Genomic DNA, 19,320 nt, shown 5'->3' on the forward strand with positions numbered 1-19,320 from the left:
TCTATCCAAAATGGCATCATTTGACTTCCCTTCTAAGAAATCCTCTTGCCCTCTTTCATTCTCTAGTCTCATTCTCTTTTAGTCTTTTGCTTCCCTCTCGTTATCCTTGCTCCCTTTTCTCTCTTATCACCCCATGTGGCAAAAACATTATCTATCTAAAACTTGGTTTAGAAGGGAAAATCCAAAGGAAGGCATGGAGGATAAAGGATCAGTTACGAAATACACACTTATTGGTCTGAAGGGTCTCCTAGAGAGACAAGACTTGGCAGTACTTTGACAGTCAACTAGTGACAATTGTGAACAGGGATTGTTGGAGAAGGATGGGGTTTTGAGTAGACCCCTGGACAAGCTCCCTATTTCTCAATGGGGGTTGGTAAGCACCACAAAACCACAGCTGAAAGGAAAAAGAAAACTCCACCACTGGCCTTTTTCCGAGCGTGGCCGCCTTCCGCTCGGCTCAGTGCCCGCCACATGCCCAGGAGTGCGTCTGGATCCTTGAGGGGCGCCCTTCGCAGGTGGACAGTGCTTACGCTATACTGCAAAAGAGCCAGAAAAGTGCCCATGAGAACCAGAAAGCAAACTTCCAGCCAGCAGGATCATCTCTCTAGGCATCTAAGATGGAGAAATCAATACAGATATCTAGGCAGCATCTGAATGCCAGGAAAGGTGAGGGAGAGATAATATCCCCCCCTCCCCTGTTCAACATAATGGTGGTAGAAGGGAAGAAAAATGTATTCTCTGTGACTTATCTACCGGGAACTAACTAGACAAGGCCAAATGATAGAGGAAATGTTGTCATTTGTAATAGGCAAAAAAGAAGTAAAGAAGAAAATGACCTAGGGTTTAAATCTAGTTATGTAAGAAAGTCTGTGCATGCTGGCACAAAGAGTTAAAGGTTCTGAATGAAAGCAACCAATTCCACCACTTGGGTAATGCCATTCTTAGAGGCAAAGTAGATAAAGAAGAAGAAAAAGAGGGAAAGAACTTCATTCTAAGATATAAAAAAAAAAGCACAAATACACCAAAAATAAAAGACTGACATTCTCAAAAGATGGTAATTCTCATTATCTCACCGTAAGTCAGACAAAAACAAAAGAAAGAGTTGATGAAGCTGAGTACAGAATATGAGACTTTGACGTAAGAGGTCATCGGTGGTTCATAACCTCTCCAGTCTTTTTAACTACTATGTTCGTAAAGTGCTTAATATGAACCTTCCTATTAAACAAAACAGAATTAGAGAGCATGCTTTAGACTCTTAGCAGTGGAACAAAAAAAAAGAAAAAAGAAAAAAGTCTCTAACGAATAAAAAAACTTTTTTAAAAAAATGTTTTACCGTATTTAGGTAGAAGTAAATTTCCTATAAACCTGATCAAACTCAACATCTCAATCCTCCTAAGAAAAATGAAAGGGGCCAGTTGTGGTTGCTCACGCCTATAATCACAGAACTTTGGGAGGATCATTTGAGGGCAGGAGTTCAAGACCAGCCTGGTCAACACAGCAAGAACCCCATCTCCAGACAAAAATTAAAAAAATCAGCCAACTATGGGCATGTGCTTGTAGTCACAGCCACTTGGGAGGCTGAGGTAGGAGGATTGTGTGAGCTCAGGAGTTAGATTCTACAGTAAGCTATGATCACACCATTGCACTCTAGCCTGGGTGACAAAGCAAAACTCTGTATCTTTAAAAAAAAAAAAGAAAGAAAGAAAAAAATAAAAATGATAGGTTAACAATTACCTGCAGAATACTGTACATCATAATAACTTCCAAACTTTCAAGCAATGTTCTCCTCAATTCAGGATGGAAGTGCTATCTGATGAAGGTGGTTACTGACATCATCTCCTTATCTAATCAGCCCTGTTAAATAGACTTTAAATATTCAGAGAAGTTTGCTGGGTTTCTTCCAGATTCCAAGTGACTAGCAAAAATAGCAAGCACAGGGGCTCAAGAAAATCATTCCGGCAGGGCACAGTGGCTCACACCTGTAATTCTAGCACTTTGGGAGGGCAAGGTGGGTGGATCACCTGAGGTCAGGAGTTCGAGACCAGCCTGGCTAACATGGCAAAAGTCCATCTCTACTAAAAATACAAAAATTAGCCTGGCATGGTGGTACATGCCTATAATCTCAGCTACTTGGGAGGCTTAGGCAGGAGAATCACTTGAACCTAGGAGCTGGAGGTTTCAGTGAGCTGAGATCGTGCCAATGCACTCCAGCCTGGGTGACAGAGCGAGACTCCGTCTCAAAAAAAAAAAAAAAAAAAAAAAATCATTCCAGGACACCAGGCTGATGAAGTTACCTCTTATCCTTTTCAGATTGACACACTACATGAATCAAGTGGATCTCTCACATACACACACATCCTTGGCTTAAGAGAACAGGTGCCCATTCTGGAAAATGTGATAATTAATTATAGGCAATTCATTTATCAGAAAATATCAGCTGGTACACTAAATGATCAAGACTACTCTAGGCTCCAACAACCTTTATTTTCTAAGATAACTGCTTCTTAAAATCTCATCCATAGTACAATTTGGTCACAGCATGTCAACTTCTCTTGCCTGTCCTTTTAACAGGGAGTTGACAATTGACCTGTGCCCCTTCCCCACAAATTAGAGATTCTTCCGTTTAATCTTCAAGACTAGGGATCATCACCTAGTAGCCAAGGAAGGTAACAAATCTTTTTGGCAAAGGGAACAGACCTGTTAATCTTAAGGACCATGTGGGATCAGTCTCCTATGTGATGGACTAATCAACAGCTCATAAAGACAGTGCGGTTATTTGAGAAGACAGAGGGACTAAATCTGGTTGTCACCTGATTCTGGGCCCCGTGGAACCAAAAAAGGATCAAAAGATTACCAGAACACAAAAGACACCAAATCCCACATTTCTCATTAACTTCAAGTCTTAAGAGTGTTTCCGGCCTGGCAGGTTGGTTCATGCCTGTAATCTCAGCACTTTGGGAGGCCGAGGTGGGCAGACTGCTTGAGCTCAGGAGTTCAAGACCAGCCTGGGCAACATGGCTAAACCCCGCCTCTACTAAAAATACAAAAATTAGCTAGGCATGGTAGTGCATGCCTGTAATCCCAGCTACTTGGGAGGCTGAGGCATGAGAATCGCTTGACCCTGGGAGGTAGAGGTTATAGTGAGCAGAGATCATGCCACGGCACTCCAGCCTGGGCCACAGAGTGAAACTCTGTCTCAAAGAAAAAAAAAAGTTGTTTCCTAGAACCGGAAAAAAGGTTCCTTCTACTAGGATAAAACTAAAATGTGGGCTGGGTACAGTGGCTCACGGATATAATCCCAGCACTTTGGGAGGCTGAGGCAGGTGGATCACCTGAGGTCAGGAGTTCGAGAGAGCCTGGCCAACATGGTGAAACCTCGTCTCTACTAAAAATACAAAAATCAGCCAAGCGTGGTGGCAAGCGCCTGTAATCCCAGCTACTTGGGAGGCTAAGGCAGGAGAATCGCTTGAACCCAGGAGGTGGAGGTTGTGGTAAGCTGAGGTTGCACCACTGCACTCCAGCCTGGGTGACAGAGTGAGACTCCGTCTCAAAACAGTAACAACAAAACCAAAAAACACTAAAATGTGAAGCAACACCAAAGGAGTGGAAAGTAGTTTCTCCATTTGTTTGCAAGAATGGCTCATCTTGCTCTGTAGGGCATTCTAATAAGAGGAACAATGTCCTGCCAGTTTCATCAGGCCAGATAGTTGGCTAAATCCTGGCTGGAAAGCTGGGTGCTATGTTTTCATGCAAAGAAGGGTTGAGGGTGGTGAACAAGAAGCTACTATATTGCACCATGTTCAGAAAAAACCTGAGAGATTCAGACAGAGAGTAAGGTGGGAGGTACTCTGAACCCAATGTCAAAGATAACTTGTTAAAGGCCACAAGAGGAAGAAAGCAGACTGCATCTGAGGAATGGACCACTATTCTCCACCTAAAAACAGGTACAGAAGTGGGTAAATCTCTATATAGTATTTTTGATAAACATAAGGAGCCAGACTACTTAAAAGACACAAGCAGCCTCCAAAGGGTCCAAAGCACTGCACTAAACTCCAGAGACTGATCCAACCCTCTAACCACATCCAAAACCTGAGTCATATGCTTTATTACTAGACGACCAATATCAGGTCACTGCATCAATGTCTTTCCATACTTTTCATTCTCACAGTCTGCCCAACAACACATTACCAGTAAGTTATGGGGGTCGGTCGATCAATTCTCATCAGTGACTTAGATCAAAATTCTGTACTTTTGAAATTTAATTTTTCCCTTAAAGGCTCAAAAAAAAAGCCAGGTGTGGTGGCTCAGGCCTGTAATCCCAGCACTTTGGGAGGCCTAGGTGGGAGGATTGCTTGAGTCCAGAAGTTTGAGGCTGCAGTGAGCCATGATGGCGTCACTGCACCAAAGTCTACACGATAGAGTAAGACCCAGTCTCAAGGAAAAAAAAAGATGAATACAGCGAGGAATCAGAGTTTCAAAAAAGACCTCGAGAACTTTATAACTGACTTTGCCTAGATGAGACCATGGCATTTGGCTGAAGTTGAAAAGATCAGAGCAAAAGTGGAGTTGCTGTAAGACAGTTTAAATACGAGTCAAGGTCCACCTTTCATACAAAGGTGCCAGACATGTATTTGGAGCACCGGGAGTACTGGGTACCACTCAGGGAAGGTTTAGTTAGGATGAATTTGCACCAGACTCTCAGTTTTATTCAGGTGGTAACTTGAATGTGATGAGGTTCCTTTGCTTTGCCACTCTTCCTTCCTCATACTCAAAGGAGACAGACATTAATGTGCATAAAGGAATGTTACTTAGAAGCCGATAAAAACTCTTTTAGTTTACACATGGTTCTCAAACAGCTTTCTCCTAAGCAGTGGTTTCTCCTCTTGTAGATCTGATATTTTATAAAACAATGACAATTACAACTGGGCCTTCAAAATGGTCCTTAGCCTGTTAGATCCCAAATCTCAACATATTTCCAACAGAAGAAAATTTGTTTTCAACAGCTCTTTCATACTGTGAGAGAATGTAAACTAAATTTAAGAGCGATTTGTTCTGAATTCTTTTCAATAAAAATACGTCCAGTAGGAGAATTAACTCAAGGTTCTGAATGTGATGGATGTCAGTGATGGGACAATTTCCCATATCTCTGACGTGGTATTTAAGTGGTAGTGGAAATATTCCTGAGTTGGGAGATTCTGAGGATTTGGAGTTCCACTGAAGCTCTGACGAGATATATTTCTTACACAAAGACCAAGAAGATTTTTCCTCCTGTTTCCAGATTAAATTGTTCTTTGTGGTAGCTACACTGGACCTGGTGAAAGGCTCACTCGGCAGGAAATTGATAGGAAATCTCGAACCAACAGTTTATTTTCTTCTCCATCACTTTAAAGCACACAATAGAGGATGGAGACAAAGAATCAAAAACAAAGGAGGATCGGTTCCTCCAAATAGAAATGCACAAAGGTATTTAATAAGGGCAAATTATTTTTAAAATAAACGGAAGTACGGTCAGGACAGTGAAGCAGTCGCATATGCATTTAATTTCTGGGAAAACATGAAGAGTACAACCAACCAGCTAGGTTTATAACTCAAGGGCAGAAACTTGTTTGATGACATTAAGCTTTGATAGCCGCCTTCTCGAGGCCCTACCCTTCACCACTTCTACTAATAGCTCCCCCTACTCTTATCCCAGTACAATCGAGCTGGTGAAGAGAACAGCAAAATACCTTGGTCCTAGACTCAGAAAATATTTCCTCGACCGTGCTACTTCCTCCAACAGCACCAAGTCTAGCTCCATCTCCGTTCCCTGCAGATTCTAGGCTCCATCTATCTTTTCAAGTCCCCACCCTCCCTCCCCCATTCCCAGGCTCCACCTCCCCCGACCCTATCCTTCAGGCGCGCCTCTCCTCTCTGGGACTTTCACAACCACCAGCGACATCAACCTCTCGCTTCCTGCTCCACTTCTCGGCGCCCAGATCTCCAACTGGCTCAGGCTCCCCATGTCCCCTGCCGGTACGGAGCTGCGGTCAGCGGATTGTGCGGCTGAGCCATCCTCGTGACGGTCCCGCCTCACTCACCCTCCGTCACCTCCAGCACCTTAATCTGTTCTTCAGCAGCCGCCCGCACCTCCTGTACTGGGGATAGGATCCCGGTGAGCGTATCCACTAACGCCTCCTTCAATCCTTGTGCCACTGGACCCGGCAGCCCGGAGGCCGCACCAGCTGCCGCCGCCGCCGCCATCTTTTCTCCCCTCAGCCCGCCAGCCCCGCGGCCGGGACCCGCCACCGAATGACGGTCCCTGCGCGCGGCCAATCCGCGAAGCCGCGCCTGCGCACCAGAGGCGGGCGGGAGCGGGCGGAGGGCGGGGAATGAATCTAAGCCTCCAGAGACAGCGCCTCCTGCTGCCTGAACGAGAACTGCACCTTTCTCTGCAAGGATCACTGGATTTACGTGAAAACTGAGCCCCAGACAGGTTAAGGGGCTTTCCTAAAGTTGCACAGTAAGTTAGAAATCTCATTTGGAATAAAGTTCATGATATATGACTTTATATTCATGCATCTTTCAGGTGTTAGGAGAGAGGAGGCGGGATGGGAATGGATGTAGAGGGCTTTAAGGAGAGGGGTCTGGGTCACAAATAGCTCCTATTTTAAACCGCAATCTTTTCCCTCCAAACACTGAAAAAAAGTTGGCTCAAGTGACTCTCTTCATCTTAGCCTCAGGAATCCAAAGAGGGTGGAAAATAAACTAAAGCAAACTAGGAAGTGGAAGTGGGAAAACAACGGCCCAGTCCCTTGGTTTTCCAGCGTAGATGAGCCCAACCTCAAAGCTGGGAAGTGTGGCCGGGCGCGGTGGCTCAAGCCTGTAATCCCAGCACTTTGGGAGGCCGAGACGGGCGGATCACGAGGTCAGGAGATCGAGACCATCCTGGCTAACGCAGTGAAACCCCGTCTCTACTAAAAAAAAATACAAAAAACTAGCCGGGCGAGGTGGCGGGCGCCTGTAGTCCCAGCTACCGGGAGGCTGAGGCAGGAGAATGGCGTGAACCCGGGAGGCGGAGCTTGCAGTGAGCTGAGATCCGGCCACTGCACTCCAGCCTGGGCGACAGAGCTAGACTCCGTCTCAAAAAAAAAAAAAAAAAAAAAAGCTGGGAAGTGGCTGGGCAGGGGAGACACAGGCATGTGGAAGGGAGTTTCCTCCAGAGTGAGTGCTGTATGTGACTATGTGAGAATGAATCCTATTTGTTGAAAATGTATACATTTTTTTCCCCTGAGAAGTTATGGCTGGACATTTAAGCGTGCGAGAACAAGAGCAGTTTGATGATACGGTTGTCAGCGGCTGGTCGTAGGAAATGGCCCACGTTGCAGAGCCGCTCCTAAATAGTGGAGCAGGTGGAGAGGATGAGCGCTCCAGAGAGGCGTTAAAAATGCGGGATGTGGCCAGGCGCAGTGGCTCACGCCTCTAATCCTAGCACTTTGGGAGGCCGAGGCAGGAGGATTGCTTGAGCCCAGGAGTTCGAGAACAGCCTGGGCAATATAGCGAGACTTCGTCTCTACAAAAAATACAAAAATTGCCCAGGCGTGGTGGCGTGAGCCCTATAGTCCCGGCTATACGGGAGGTGGAGTTGGGAAGATCACTTGAGCCCAGGAGGAGGAGGCTGCAGTGAGCAGTGATTGTGCACTGCACTCCAGCCTGGGCAACAGAGTGACATCTTGTCTCAGAAAAAAAGAAAAAAAAAGCAAGATGTAAGCCAAGGCAGGAGGATCACTTGAGCCCAGGAGTTCCAGGCTGTAGTGTGTGTTGTCATCACGCCTGTGAATAGCTACTGCATTCCTGTCTGGGCAAGTATATAAAGACTCTGTCTATTAAAAAAGTTAAAATTAAAAAAGAAAATTCAGGGCAGAGTGGCAAGCATGTAGTGGCAGAAAGGATAGAATGTCATTGGAATGGGAGGGTCTAGAGCAAACAGGAACAGGTATCTTTTGGTGAGCTGTTCAGGTTATGTGCCTTCAAAATGGTTCCCAGGAACGCTTATCAAGTGAATTCATTCTCACATGGCAAAGGAAACCAGTTACCAATTCCTAGGTCACTTCCAAGACTGTGGATGCTAGACTGGTAACAATCAGGGATTAAGTCATCTCATCAGAAGATTATTTCAGAATGCTTTCTCAATTATTTATTTATTTGTTTTTGAGTTGCGGGGGAGGGGGTGTCTTGCTTTGTTGCCCAGGCTGGATAGGTGATCTTCCCACCTCAGCCTCCATAGTAGCTAGAACTACAGGTGCACCCACTGCAACTGGCTTGAAGAGAGTTCTCAACACACTTCTCACCTCCCATTTTAAGAGGGCACAGATGAGTTGTGTTACTACAATTTCATAGGGAAAAGATTGCTTCTTGAACCCTTCACTTCTGCGATGGGGAATAGTAAGACTTATTTACCTTCTTGAAGTGGCCAAGAGAAGCTGGACTTGATTACAACAGCTTCTAATAGGTCAGTTCACTCTTACCCCAAGAAGAACATTTAGCAAAGTCCAGAGGGTGGTATGTTTTCAAACAGTGCAGCAACCCAGATGGAGGACTCCAGAGCCTTGACGTTTGGGCTGGATGTTTTCAGTTCTGGTGAAGGATTCTATGTCCATAATGTGTGAGCAGGGGTTCCTCCCACCCCCAACCAAGGGAGTCAGGAGACTCTAGCTTAGGATTTCCGGTTACTTCTGGTTTAGGCAAATGACCACAAGCAGTCTGGCCTTGCCAATCAAGGAATGGGCCACAAGATAAATGGAGACAGAAACCAGGCAGAGAGGGAGCTAGAGAACCAGTGGACAATACAGGAGATAACTTTATTGAAACGCAAATGGCATTGAACAGATGAATCTTGCTGGGAGGAGACATGCCAGAAGGACAGAGGGCCCAGATGGGGGTGGCCTCAGTGGTGATGAAGGAAGGCCTCTTCAGCTGGCTCTGGCATGAATTTTATTTTTAAATAATGTGTTATCTAAAATGAATTACTAAGGGGACAGCCCAGCTCTCTCTTCATGATTGTTACCGCAACTATATACAACAATTTGCTTTCCAGATTCAGTTTCGCTTTTTCTACATTAGATATAAAAGGGGGAAGGTTGAAAGAGGGGAGGGTCAAATAAGAAAAAACATAAATACACAGACATACACATATCCTGGTCTGGGATTTTGCACCCAATAACTTAAAAAAAAGTGTTGCAAAAACTTCTGCCCACTCTCCACCTGAGGAACACCATGCATTTGAGAAACACAGACTCTGTCACATAAACGGTGCTGCCTAAAACAGTATGGAGGCGGGGAAGGAGGCTAGCAGGGGTTGGAATTCATTTTAAAAAAAGATTGTTTTGTTAGAAAAAGCAAAAACAAAAAAGCATTAGAAAGTGGGAGCCACTGCACAGCAGTGGCCCAGAGACTGGCTGCGATATGGGAGCTCTGCCTTGATATCATCTTCGTGTCTTCAGGCATAGAGAAATGGCAGAGGAGCAGGAAGAACCCACAGGAGACGGCCAGAGGATCCACCATCAGCCTTCTGGGGACTGAGGAGGTGATTTTAGTGGAATTATTTTGTACTCAGCTCCCCCGTGCTTTAGTCCTCCTCCAAACAGTTCCAGAGCTCAGGAGACCTATTACTAGCACTGTATGTTTCTTTGTGCTCTGCCCAAGTTCTCACACACGGAAAATTGACAAACTTGAAACAAAACCAGTTCTAAAAAGCCTCATCTCCCCCATGGCCCAATCAGCTACTTTGTGAGTTTGTAAAGATATGAAGCTTTTTTCAAATTTTTCTAAAAAAGGATCTTATTTGGCAGGGTGCTGTGGCTCATGCCTGTAATCCCAACACTTTGGGAGGCTAAGGCAGGCGGATCACCTGAGGTCAGGAGATCGAGACCAGCCTGGCCAACAAGGCAAAACTCCATCTCTACTAAAAATACAAAAATTAGCTGGGCATGATGGTGCACGTCTGTAATCCCAGCTACTCAGGAGGCTGAGGCAGGAGAATCGCTTGAACCTGGGAGGCGGAGGTTGCAATGAGCCGAGATCGTGCCACTGGACTTCAGCCTGGGTGACAAAGCAAGACTCCTTCTCCAAAAATAACCCAAAAACAAACAAAAAAACAAAAAAAAATATGATTTTATTCTATCACCTTGGCTGAGTATTTCCGTATCCAGGTCCTGCTATGGGGAAAAGAGAGGAGGAGCACAAGGACTGAAGTGCCCAGGGCTGTGTCTTCATTACGCAAGACTCTCCTATGAGCTGAGTGGAGTGTGAATAAGGGGCCTTCCTGGGATACTGGAGCCCTACACTGTTAGCTGCCGTACAGAAGGAGGTTCTGGCCCAGTTCTCAGGCCCAGCAGTGCCCTTTATAACTCAAATAAAGGAGAGGGATGTTACTGGGAGAACACGTCATGGAAATACAAATTCGATTTTTTTTTTTTTTTTAACTTTTTCCATCCTATTACATAATCAGCTCAGAATAGATATAAATAATTCGGCAGAAGAGCAATCTGGAAGAGACCTCCAAATGCTTTCCTTGTTGAAGCCCCTTAGCGTGCCAGCTAGTAATTTCCGAGGCATAAGGTTTTCCTCTGAAGGTTGTGTTCAACTAGGAAAGATGCAAACATTCTCCTAACTTCCACCCAAAAGCACACATACCTTTCTTTGTTAAAATAAATGGAAAAACAGAAACACAAGGAAGCATGAGAAAGGTGACTTTGAAATTAATGTTAAAGTCTGAATTACAACCTAGAACCTTGTTATTTTGGGCCCCAAAGCCTCTCGGTGTGGGAACTCCGATACTCTAAAGGGCTTTCCCTTTAAAATAGTTGAATTTAGTGTGCATCGGAATCACCAGGAGGGTTTATTAAAATATGGATTGCTGGGTCCTCTCACTAGAGTTTCTGATTCAGCAGATCTGGATGGGATTGAGAATTTTGTTTCTAACAAGTTTCCAAATGCTGCTGATGCTGCTGGTCTTGTGCCATACTTTGAGAACCACTGCTTTAAGGAATGAGAAACCAGGGGATCACTCACTTACTTCCATGACCACCCTTGTCACAGAAAATTCTCCATGGCATAATCATGAAGAAGAATGACCAAACCATCAAACTGGAAGGATCTAGTACACATAGGTTGAATTTTCAACTGTCTTCGTGTCCCTGCAGCTTTGGCATTTTCATAGGTATCCTACCTTCAAGGCTACAACATCTTCCAAGTTACTACCACCTTTCCCAGGATCTGTGGCTGGCAGTGCTCGCTTCCAAGGCTAGGCTGAGCAGACATGCACCCATGTACCTACCCTAGGCAGTGGGGAGTGTCAAGTTGGTGGCACCATATATCCATAATCAGGTTGATTCAGGACTCATTAAAATATAAGGCTGATTGGATTATAAGGGACAATATCTTCAGGCTTTGGCCTTTGGGGAACAGTGTTCGTAAGATCATTTTATTACTATGGCCTTCTCAGTGGAGCCATGAACCAGAACTTGTGAGTAGTAAATCCATCTCTATTAATAAACCCTCTGCAAAAGCCCATTTTCCCATCCCACCACAGGGGTTGGCTTATGAAGTCTGCTTCTTAACTTTAGCTTAGTCAGTGCCAAGGAATAAGGAAAGCAAAAATAAAGTATGATGAGGAGCCGTACTTGGTGATCTGGGTAACTTCAGCACTTATTCCCTGTGTTAGATGTGTGATTAGGACAATTCCCCCACTCCCTCCAACTACTGGGTAACTTCAGCACTTATTCCCTGTGTTAGATGTGCGATTAGGACAATTCCCCCACCCTCTCCAACTAATGGCAATAAAGAGTTCTTAAGGTCTCACGTAGATACCTCCTTGATCCTGATTTGGAGGACTGAGTCCCCTTCAGTCAGGCAAATTTTACCTAAATGCGGCATTTCTATGTGAATGCCATCCCAAGTGAGGATGTGAGGTGTCTGTGAGAAGCAGCAGGGTGCCATTTCTCTCTTCCTTCTCTTTTAGAATACTTTAGGAAATAGTTACTCCTCAGACCACTATAAGAGGTTATCCCTTGGAGTAGTGTGACCCTTGTTTTAGGGAGCTAGAAGTGAAGAGATGGTGAGATTAGGTACACTTAGTCTTGCAAACCAGGAAAACCAGAAGGCAAGACATTAAGAAGGAAAAAAAAGCCCTCTATTTTTGTCTTTAGTACTTAAGTAGTATGGATAGATCAGCTGGAAGGTTGGCAATTCAAGACCAAAACAGTATACCAACCAATAAGGATTTCATTGTAGGGTCTTCCCATGGACTTGTAGCAGATTCATCTTCCCTGCCAGCCTCTCCCTTCCCAATGGTTAGACATGAAAAAGACATGGGTACTTAAGGATTGACACAAAGACAGAGATAAGCACCGTAGAGCTGCCACAAAGCATAGATTTTAAAAAATACTTTGAAGCCTCAGAAGGTAGGAAACAGCAACAGTATACTGCTCTTGTGTGTGTGAGAGAGGGAGACACACACACACACACACACACACACACACACACAGACATCAGGCCCCAAATTAGCCTCCAATGACCTAGTATTTTATTTTTAGTGCCTAGGCAAGGTCTGAGAAACAAGTACATTGGACAAAACTTGTTGATCTTCTTCATCCAGAAATTAAGGGACTCAGCTCAGGAACCTCTCCTGGAGTTGTGGCTCTCCCCAATGGTTGACATTAGATATTGAACTCATGTCATTTCCTAGCCAACTGTGGTGAGGGATGGAGTTGGGGGGCTGAAGAGGAAGATAATAGCACAAATTCCAGTATTAGGCTGGATTCTTCTGAAGGTGCCTGGGGGTTGAGAATTTAGCTTTGGGACCCAGTGTTTCTTTTCTGAGGGATCCCAGTAGGCTCAACCAAGAAGCAGGACATAGGTGGGAGAGAATGCTGTGGATTTGCTCCTTGCCATAAATTCTAGGGCAGTGAGTGGGGAGCTCAGGTTTTCTGCTTCAGAGAAGTCTGGATGAGTGTCCCAAGGGGTTATAGCACCATGAGGAGGCTCAGCCTTCTGCAGTTGCCATATAACCATGATTCCTTCATGAGAATGATCGATCCCCACAGTGAGGGGCCCAGATGTGCAACTGTAAACAGGGTCCCAGGCTCCAGAGGGAAAGCCAAGGCTTCAATACCACCTCACTAGATGGGAACACACTTTCTGGAGGAAAGCAATTGGAGACCTGGGCTAAACGCAGCAGTCAGCTGAGAGTAGAGGGTGGTGGATCCCAGGAAGAGAAATAAAAAGTCATGGCATGAGGCCTCCAGAATCAACCTGCTGAGGATCCAAATAAAATTCACGGTGGTATCTATGGTTACCAGAGAGCCAAGAATCCCTTTGGGGTTGGAGGCAGTTGGAACAAAAGAAGGGGTTCTCCCCTCTCCTTTCTCAAGTAGCCAGTAACATCCATGGCAGAAGGCACTGGCTGGGCAGCACCAGAAAATAGAGTGAAGCGAAGTCTGAGCCTTGCCATGGAACTGGAGCTTAGGATAGGGGTTTAGAAGAGACCTAGATCCCAAGCAGGCCCATCCAGTCTTCTCTTCCTTCTAAGTTAGAACAGCCAGCTCCGGGGCCTCCTCATTCTGCACAGCAGAGACCTTAAGGCAGTGATTTCAGCACCATCCTTGGACACACAGCCTCTTCCCACCACAGAATTGCATATGTTACAGCTGAGTTGGTTAGGGATCTTCACAGCTCATGGAATTAGCAGCAATAGCAATAATAGTCTCCATCATACAGAACCCTGTCATCCCTGGGAGCTTACCACGTGAATGCAGAAGCTTTTGTGAGGGGCAGCCTGGACCATCTTTTGGACCTAAATGAAAATATACCGATATGAAGATTCAGATGCATCTACTCCTCGGTTGGGTGGAACAGAGTGATCCAGGCTGGTATGCCTATAGATTCTAATAAAGTCTTGTGCTACTTAGGAATCTGAAGAGCAAACACTTAGGCCGGTGCTCATCACATATCCCTGATCTGCAGAGTCCTGAAGCTTCAGCCTACCAGGCAGCTCAGCCAGGAAGCTGGTCCCACAGGGCTTTCAGAAATGGCAGGAAGTAGACTTGCCCACTCCTGACAAACAAGATTCCACAGTCCTTCAGGTGCCATCTTAATTGATCCCAGATCTTCTGTCCCCAACGAATTGTACATCTAATCAAAAGCTTCTTTCTAGCTGGCTCCTTGGGTTTCAGCTACATTTCTTAGATGATCCCGAAGGTCTAGATAACAAGGAGGTGTAGCTTAATGGAGGTTAACACTTCCTATTGGACTGTAAACTTAAGGGCCCAAGTCTTTTGTGTGTGTGTGTGTGTGTGTGTGTGTGTTAACCTAATGATTTGTACATAGTGAGTACTCAGTAAGTACTTGTCAAATCAAAGAACAGGGATTGCCAGACCTTCGAGGCAATGGGAAAGGAGCAAATCTGCAAAGGTAGGATCTCTTTGGAAGGCAGGTATTGGCCACCAAGTCAAACTCCTTGAGTCTTATATTCTGATTGGGATGATCTCACATGGATATTCAGTCTCTTAAATGTGAATACTTACTTGTGAAAAATAGTAAGAGCCAGCTAGGATATTTTGATTCAGTCAGGCACCATCAGAATAGTGCAGTGAAAGGCCAAACTGGCCACAAGACAGAGGAATGTTTTCAATTTCCTGGTTTTCCTCTGGTCCATGATAAAGCTCAGAGTAGCTCTTCTATCAAGATGAGGCTATACCCTCTCATGACAGAGGCTGGCAATTGAGCTACCTAGCAGAACATGTGCTTTCTCAAAAGGGAAGTCAAGGGAACTGGGTTCCTCTTCTCCCTCTACTTTCGAGCCAATGCTTCATGTCTCATATAAGCCCCATGGATGCCAAAGATATTGGCATGGCAGGTGTCATGCCAATTATATGGCGTCAGATTCTCCAAAGAAAACCCACTTGGAAAAGCCAAACTAGCCCCTGGAAAAGCAACCCAAGCATCTCGTGGATATGTGAGAAAATGGAAAAATGGAAAAAGAAAAAGAAAAAAAAAGGGAAAAGAAAAAAAATAAATAGGCAAATGGGAGAAAAAATGAAAACAAAATAAAAAACAAAAATAAAAAAGTAGGGTTTATTGACTCTCATGCATGTTAAATTAGAGGGTAGAAAGACAGAGCTGGTAGTCTTTCTCTGAAGGCTGTAAGGTTATTTTTGTGGTTTGGTGACTTCTCAGGTTGGCAGCCGTCTTGTTGATGTCCCCTATGTCATCCAGAGGGCAGGAGCGGGCAGCTGTCTTTCTACCTTGGCAACTGGTTCCTCTCTCTCCAGCTTCATCTTTTCCATTGTTTTTTGTTTGTTTGCTTGTTTTTGTTTTTCATTTTTACCTTTTATAGATTGATTTAAACATTTTTTAAACCACATGCTTCTTTTTCTGGGCTCCAGCCAGATCTCTGGGGGAGGAGTTGTTGGCAGTGGTGATGGAATTGGGAAGGGTCTGTGAGAAAATCTGGGGAGCTTCCTGCCTCCCCCAGATCCCCCTCACATGACTGTCTCTTTCAGGGTTGCTTGTGAGAATCGTTTAGGAACTGCTGCAGTGTTTTGATGTTTTCTGAACCCCTCCCCAGAAAGCCCAGGAGTTTGTAATTGAAACAAGAAGTCAAGGGAAAGACCCAGAACCATCTTTTCCCCAAAGTCATTAGAGGAGGCCAGTATATGTGTTTAGGGGGCACAAGCTCCCAAACGCCACCCCACCATTCCTTACTAGGAAGTTTTCAAAGGTACAGCACCAAGAACCTGTCCCTCCTCTTTCATCTCCTCCTCCCTCCTGTTCTCCTCCTGGGGCTGGAGAGCCAGTGCTCTGAAAGAGGAGAGGGGAGAGGAGGAGCTAAGATAGCTGATGCAAGCATTCTGCTGTCCGGGGGTGACAGTGATTGCCAAACCCTTAAAGTGTTGCCTGGAGGTTGGGGTCCAGGATGGTTTCTCGATCTGGAGACTCAATGTAGTTGGCAGCTTCTTGAAGTTTCAGCAGCATGGCCATCTAAAGAGGGGCAAAAAGATGGATTTATGAGAGTTGGGACTCTGGGTCCTGCCCACAGAAGAGAAACGACAACAAAATCCCAACACTTTGGGAGGCCAAGGTGGAAGGATAGCTTGAAGCCAGGAGTTTGCAATCAGCCTTGAAAACAAAGAGAGACCCTGTCTCTACAAAAAAAAAAAAAAAAAAAAAAAGAAAAGAAAAGAAAAGAAAATCGGCCAGATGTTGTGGGAAGTCAGGGACCCCGAATGGAGGGACTGGCTGAAGCCATGGCAGAATATAAATTGTGAAGATTTCATGGACATTTATTAGTTCCCCAAATTAATACTTTTATAATTTCTTACGCCTGTCTTTACTGCAATCTCTGAACATAAATTGTGAAGATTTCATGGACACTTATCACTTCCCCAATCAATACCCTTGTGATTTCCTATGCCTGTCTTTAATCTCTTAATTCCATTATCTTCATAAGCTGAGGAGGATGTATGTCGCCTCAGGACCCTGTGATGATTGCGTTAATTGCACAAATTGCTTGTAGAGCATGTGTGTTTGAACAATATGAAATCTGGGCACCTTGAAAAAAGAACAGGATAACAGCAATGTTCAGGGAACAAGGGAGATTAAACTCTTACTGCGGGTGAGCCGGGCAGAACAGAGCCATATTTCTCTTCTTTCAAAAGCAAATAGGAGAAATATCACTGAATTCTTTTTCTCAGCAAGGAACATCCCTGAGAAAGAGAATGTGCCCCTAAGGGTAGGCCTCTAAAATGGCTGCTTTGGGGGCAGCTGTCTTTTACGGTCATAGACAAAGGGATGAAATAAGCCCTAGTCTCCCATGGCGCTCCCAGGCTTATTAGGACGAGGAAATTCCCACCTAATAAATTTTGGTCAGATCAGTCATCTGCTCTCAAACCCTGTGTCCTGATGAGATGTTATCAATGACAATGCGTGCCCGAAACTTCATTAGCAATTTTAATTTCGCCTGGTGGTCCTGTGATCTCTCTTCCTGCCTCCATTTGCTTTGTGATATTTTATTACCTTGTGAAGCATGTAATCTCTGTGACCCACACCCTATTCGTGCACTCCCTCCCCTTGTGAAAATCGCTAATAAAAACTTGCTGGTTTTACGGCTAAGGGGGGCATCACGGAACCTGCCGACATGTGATGTCTCCCCTGGACACCCAGCTTTAAAATTTCTCTCTTTTGTACTCTTTACCTTTATTTCTCAGACCAGCCGACGCTTAGGGAAATAGAAAAGAACCCACGTTGACTATTGGGGGTGGGTTCCCCCGATAGCCAGGCGTGGTGGCACACAAGTGTAGTCCTAGCTACTCAGGATGCCGAAGCCCAAGTGGGAGGATGACTCGAGCCTACAAGCCTAGGAGTTTGAGGTGGCAGTGAGCTTTGATATCATCATTGCATTCCAGCCTAGATGAAAGAGCAAGACTTTGTCTCCAAAAATAAAAAAAAATCTAGATCATGGGTCTGATTCTTGGTTTCTCAGTGATGAAGATCTCAGAGTTTAGAGTGGTTTGTGAAAAGGCAATGATGATTGCTTCCATGATAACTGGTACATGAACTCATTTAGCTGAAGTAGTCTTCAGGATAGCGTCAGAGGAGAAGCAGAAGTAGAGAGAGTGCTAGTGTGCACTACTGCTCTACTTCTTTGGTTGATATTCCTACATCATGGGATCTACCTGACATGTGGGTCTTTGCTAGAATATATCTTGCTGGGATGCATTATTATTTAGCTTAAGCCAGGTCTCAAGCATATGATCTTTATAACCCCAGATTCTGATATTCAGAGCTCCTCACTGGCCTCAGCCTGGTCCTGGCCTTGCTAGTACTCACTCTTTACTCTCCAGGCCCCCATCAGTGTATGCATGAAAAGTGTGAAAAATTCAGGGTTTTTTTAAACTTATTTTTTTCTTTTTTGAAATACAGGCAGGGTCTCATTATGTTGCCCAGGCTGGTTTTGAACTCAAACAATCCTCCTACTTCAGCCTCTCAAAGTGCTGGGATTACAGGTGTGAGCCACCCTGCTGGTCAATAATTCAGTTCTATAATAGTCTTATTTTTACTCTAGAATGGCTTCTACTCACCAGAGGATCTGAGTCCAGAGAACTAGGCGTGCTATCTTTGACTGTCCTATCTTCAGGAGGTGAGGCAATGCTGTGAGGGCCCACGGTGGGTGGGGGCAGGTGGTACAGCTTTGATTGGTCCTGTTGGGCTGATGGCCAGGGAAGTGTGTCCCGGACCCATTCTACTGGGTCCTCCCAAGCGGCTTTCTGTCCGTGGACCTGGAAAGAAGGTAAAATATGATTACTGTGGGGAATTCACAGATTAGAGGCTTGTTCATGCAGTCTTTTGGTAGTTCCTACAAAAAATATGCTCCTTAAAAATGTGCACTTCCTGGCCGGGCACAGTGGCTCATGCCTGTAATCCCAGCACTTAGGGAGGCTAAGGCGGGCAGATCACTTGAGGTCAGAAGTTCGAGACCAGCCTGGACAACGTGGTGAAACCCTGTTTCTACTAAAAATAAAAAATAAATTAGCCAAGCATGGCAGTGTGTGCCTGTATAATCCTACCGACTTGGGAGGCTGAGGCAGGAGAATCACTTGAACCTGTGGAGGTTGCAGTGAGCCACTGCACTACAGCCTGGATGACAGAGCAAGACTGCCTCAAAAAAAAAAAAAAGTGCACTTCCTCAAATGTAAATCCTTGAGGCTCTGCTTTCTGTGTTTTCCTGAGTTTCCAAACAAGGAAATAACTTGCTATAAATTGTAAGATAATTTTGGAGGACAATTTAGCAGATTGTATTAAAACTTTAAAAAATATTTAATTTTTATTTTTTCAATTTATTTTATTTTTTAATCAACAAAAATTATATGCATTTATGATATATAACATGATGTTATAAAATATGTATTTGCTGTGGGATGGCTAAATCAAGCTAATTAACATATGTATTACCTCACATATATTTTTTTCCCAGAGGGAGTTTTGCTCTTGTTGCCCAGGCTGGAGTGCAATGGTTCAATTTTGGCTCACTGCAATCTCCGCCTCCTGGGTTCAAGTGATTCTCCTGCTTCAGCCTCCCAACTAGCTGGGATTACAGGCATGCACCACCACACTGGGCTAATTTTTTGTATGTAGGAGAGACGGGGTTTCATCATGTTGGTGAGATTGGTCTTGAACTCCTGACCTCAGATGATCCACCTGCCTCGGCCTCCCAAAGTGCTAGGATTAACAGGCATGAGCCACTGCGCCTGGCTTTTACCTCACATATTTTTGTGTGTGTGGTGA

At 44.8% G+C, this 19,320-nt stretch overlaps 3 protein-coding genes across 11 annotated transcripts in view; all 3 read right to left on the reverse strand.

The window, feature by feature from the left end:
- Window positions 1-6,293, reverse strand: part of IPO9 (importin 9) — a 59,213-nt gene extending 52,920 nt beyond the window's left edge. The window contains exon 1 of one of the 4 annotated variants that reach the window (XR_007720116.1): window positions 6,078-6,255. Coding sequence is in view for 1 of the 4 variants with exons in the window: in XM_050762956.1 (XP_050618913.1) it covers window positions 6,078-6,240 (163 nt within the window). In the remaining 3 variants the exon portion in view is untranslated. Of the gene's footprint in view, window positions 1-425; window positions 532-6,077 lie in introns of those variants that run through there. The other 3 variants (XM_050762956.1, XM_050762970.1, XM_050762981.1) reach the window with 3 other exon arrangements.
- Window positions 1-19,320, reverse strand: part of SHISA4 (shisa family member 4) — a 429,323-nt gene that overhangs the window by 60,836 nt on the left and 349,167 nt on the right. The gene's annotated exons all lie outside the window — the stretch shown is intronic.
- The window catches only part of NAV1 (neuron navigator 1), a 278,022-nt gene continuing 273,799 nt past the window's right edge, over window positions 15,098-19,320 (reverse strand). For all 6 annotated transcript variants that reach the window (XM_050762167.1, XM_050762159.1, XM_050762177.1 and 3 more), the window contains 2 exons: window positions 18,117-18,314; window positions 15,098-16,017 (listed from right to left, as the gene is read on the reverse strand). In XM_050762167.1, the coding sequence (XP_050618124.1) occupies window positions 15,922-16,017; window positions 18,117-18,314 (294 nt within the window). In that variant the 3' untranslated portion in view covers window positions 15,098-15,921. The remainder of the gene's footprint in view (window positions 16,018-18,116; window positions 18,315-19,320) is intronic.

The sequence above is a fragment of the Macaca thibetana genome, chromosome 1 (assembly GCF_024542745.1).
Source record: "Macaca thibetana thibetana isolate TM-01 chromosome 1, ASM2454274v1, whole genome shotgun sequence".
Lineage (NCBI taxonomy): Eukaryota > Metazoa > Chordata > Mammalia > Primates > Cercopithecidae > Macaca > Macaca thibetana.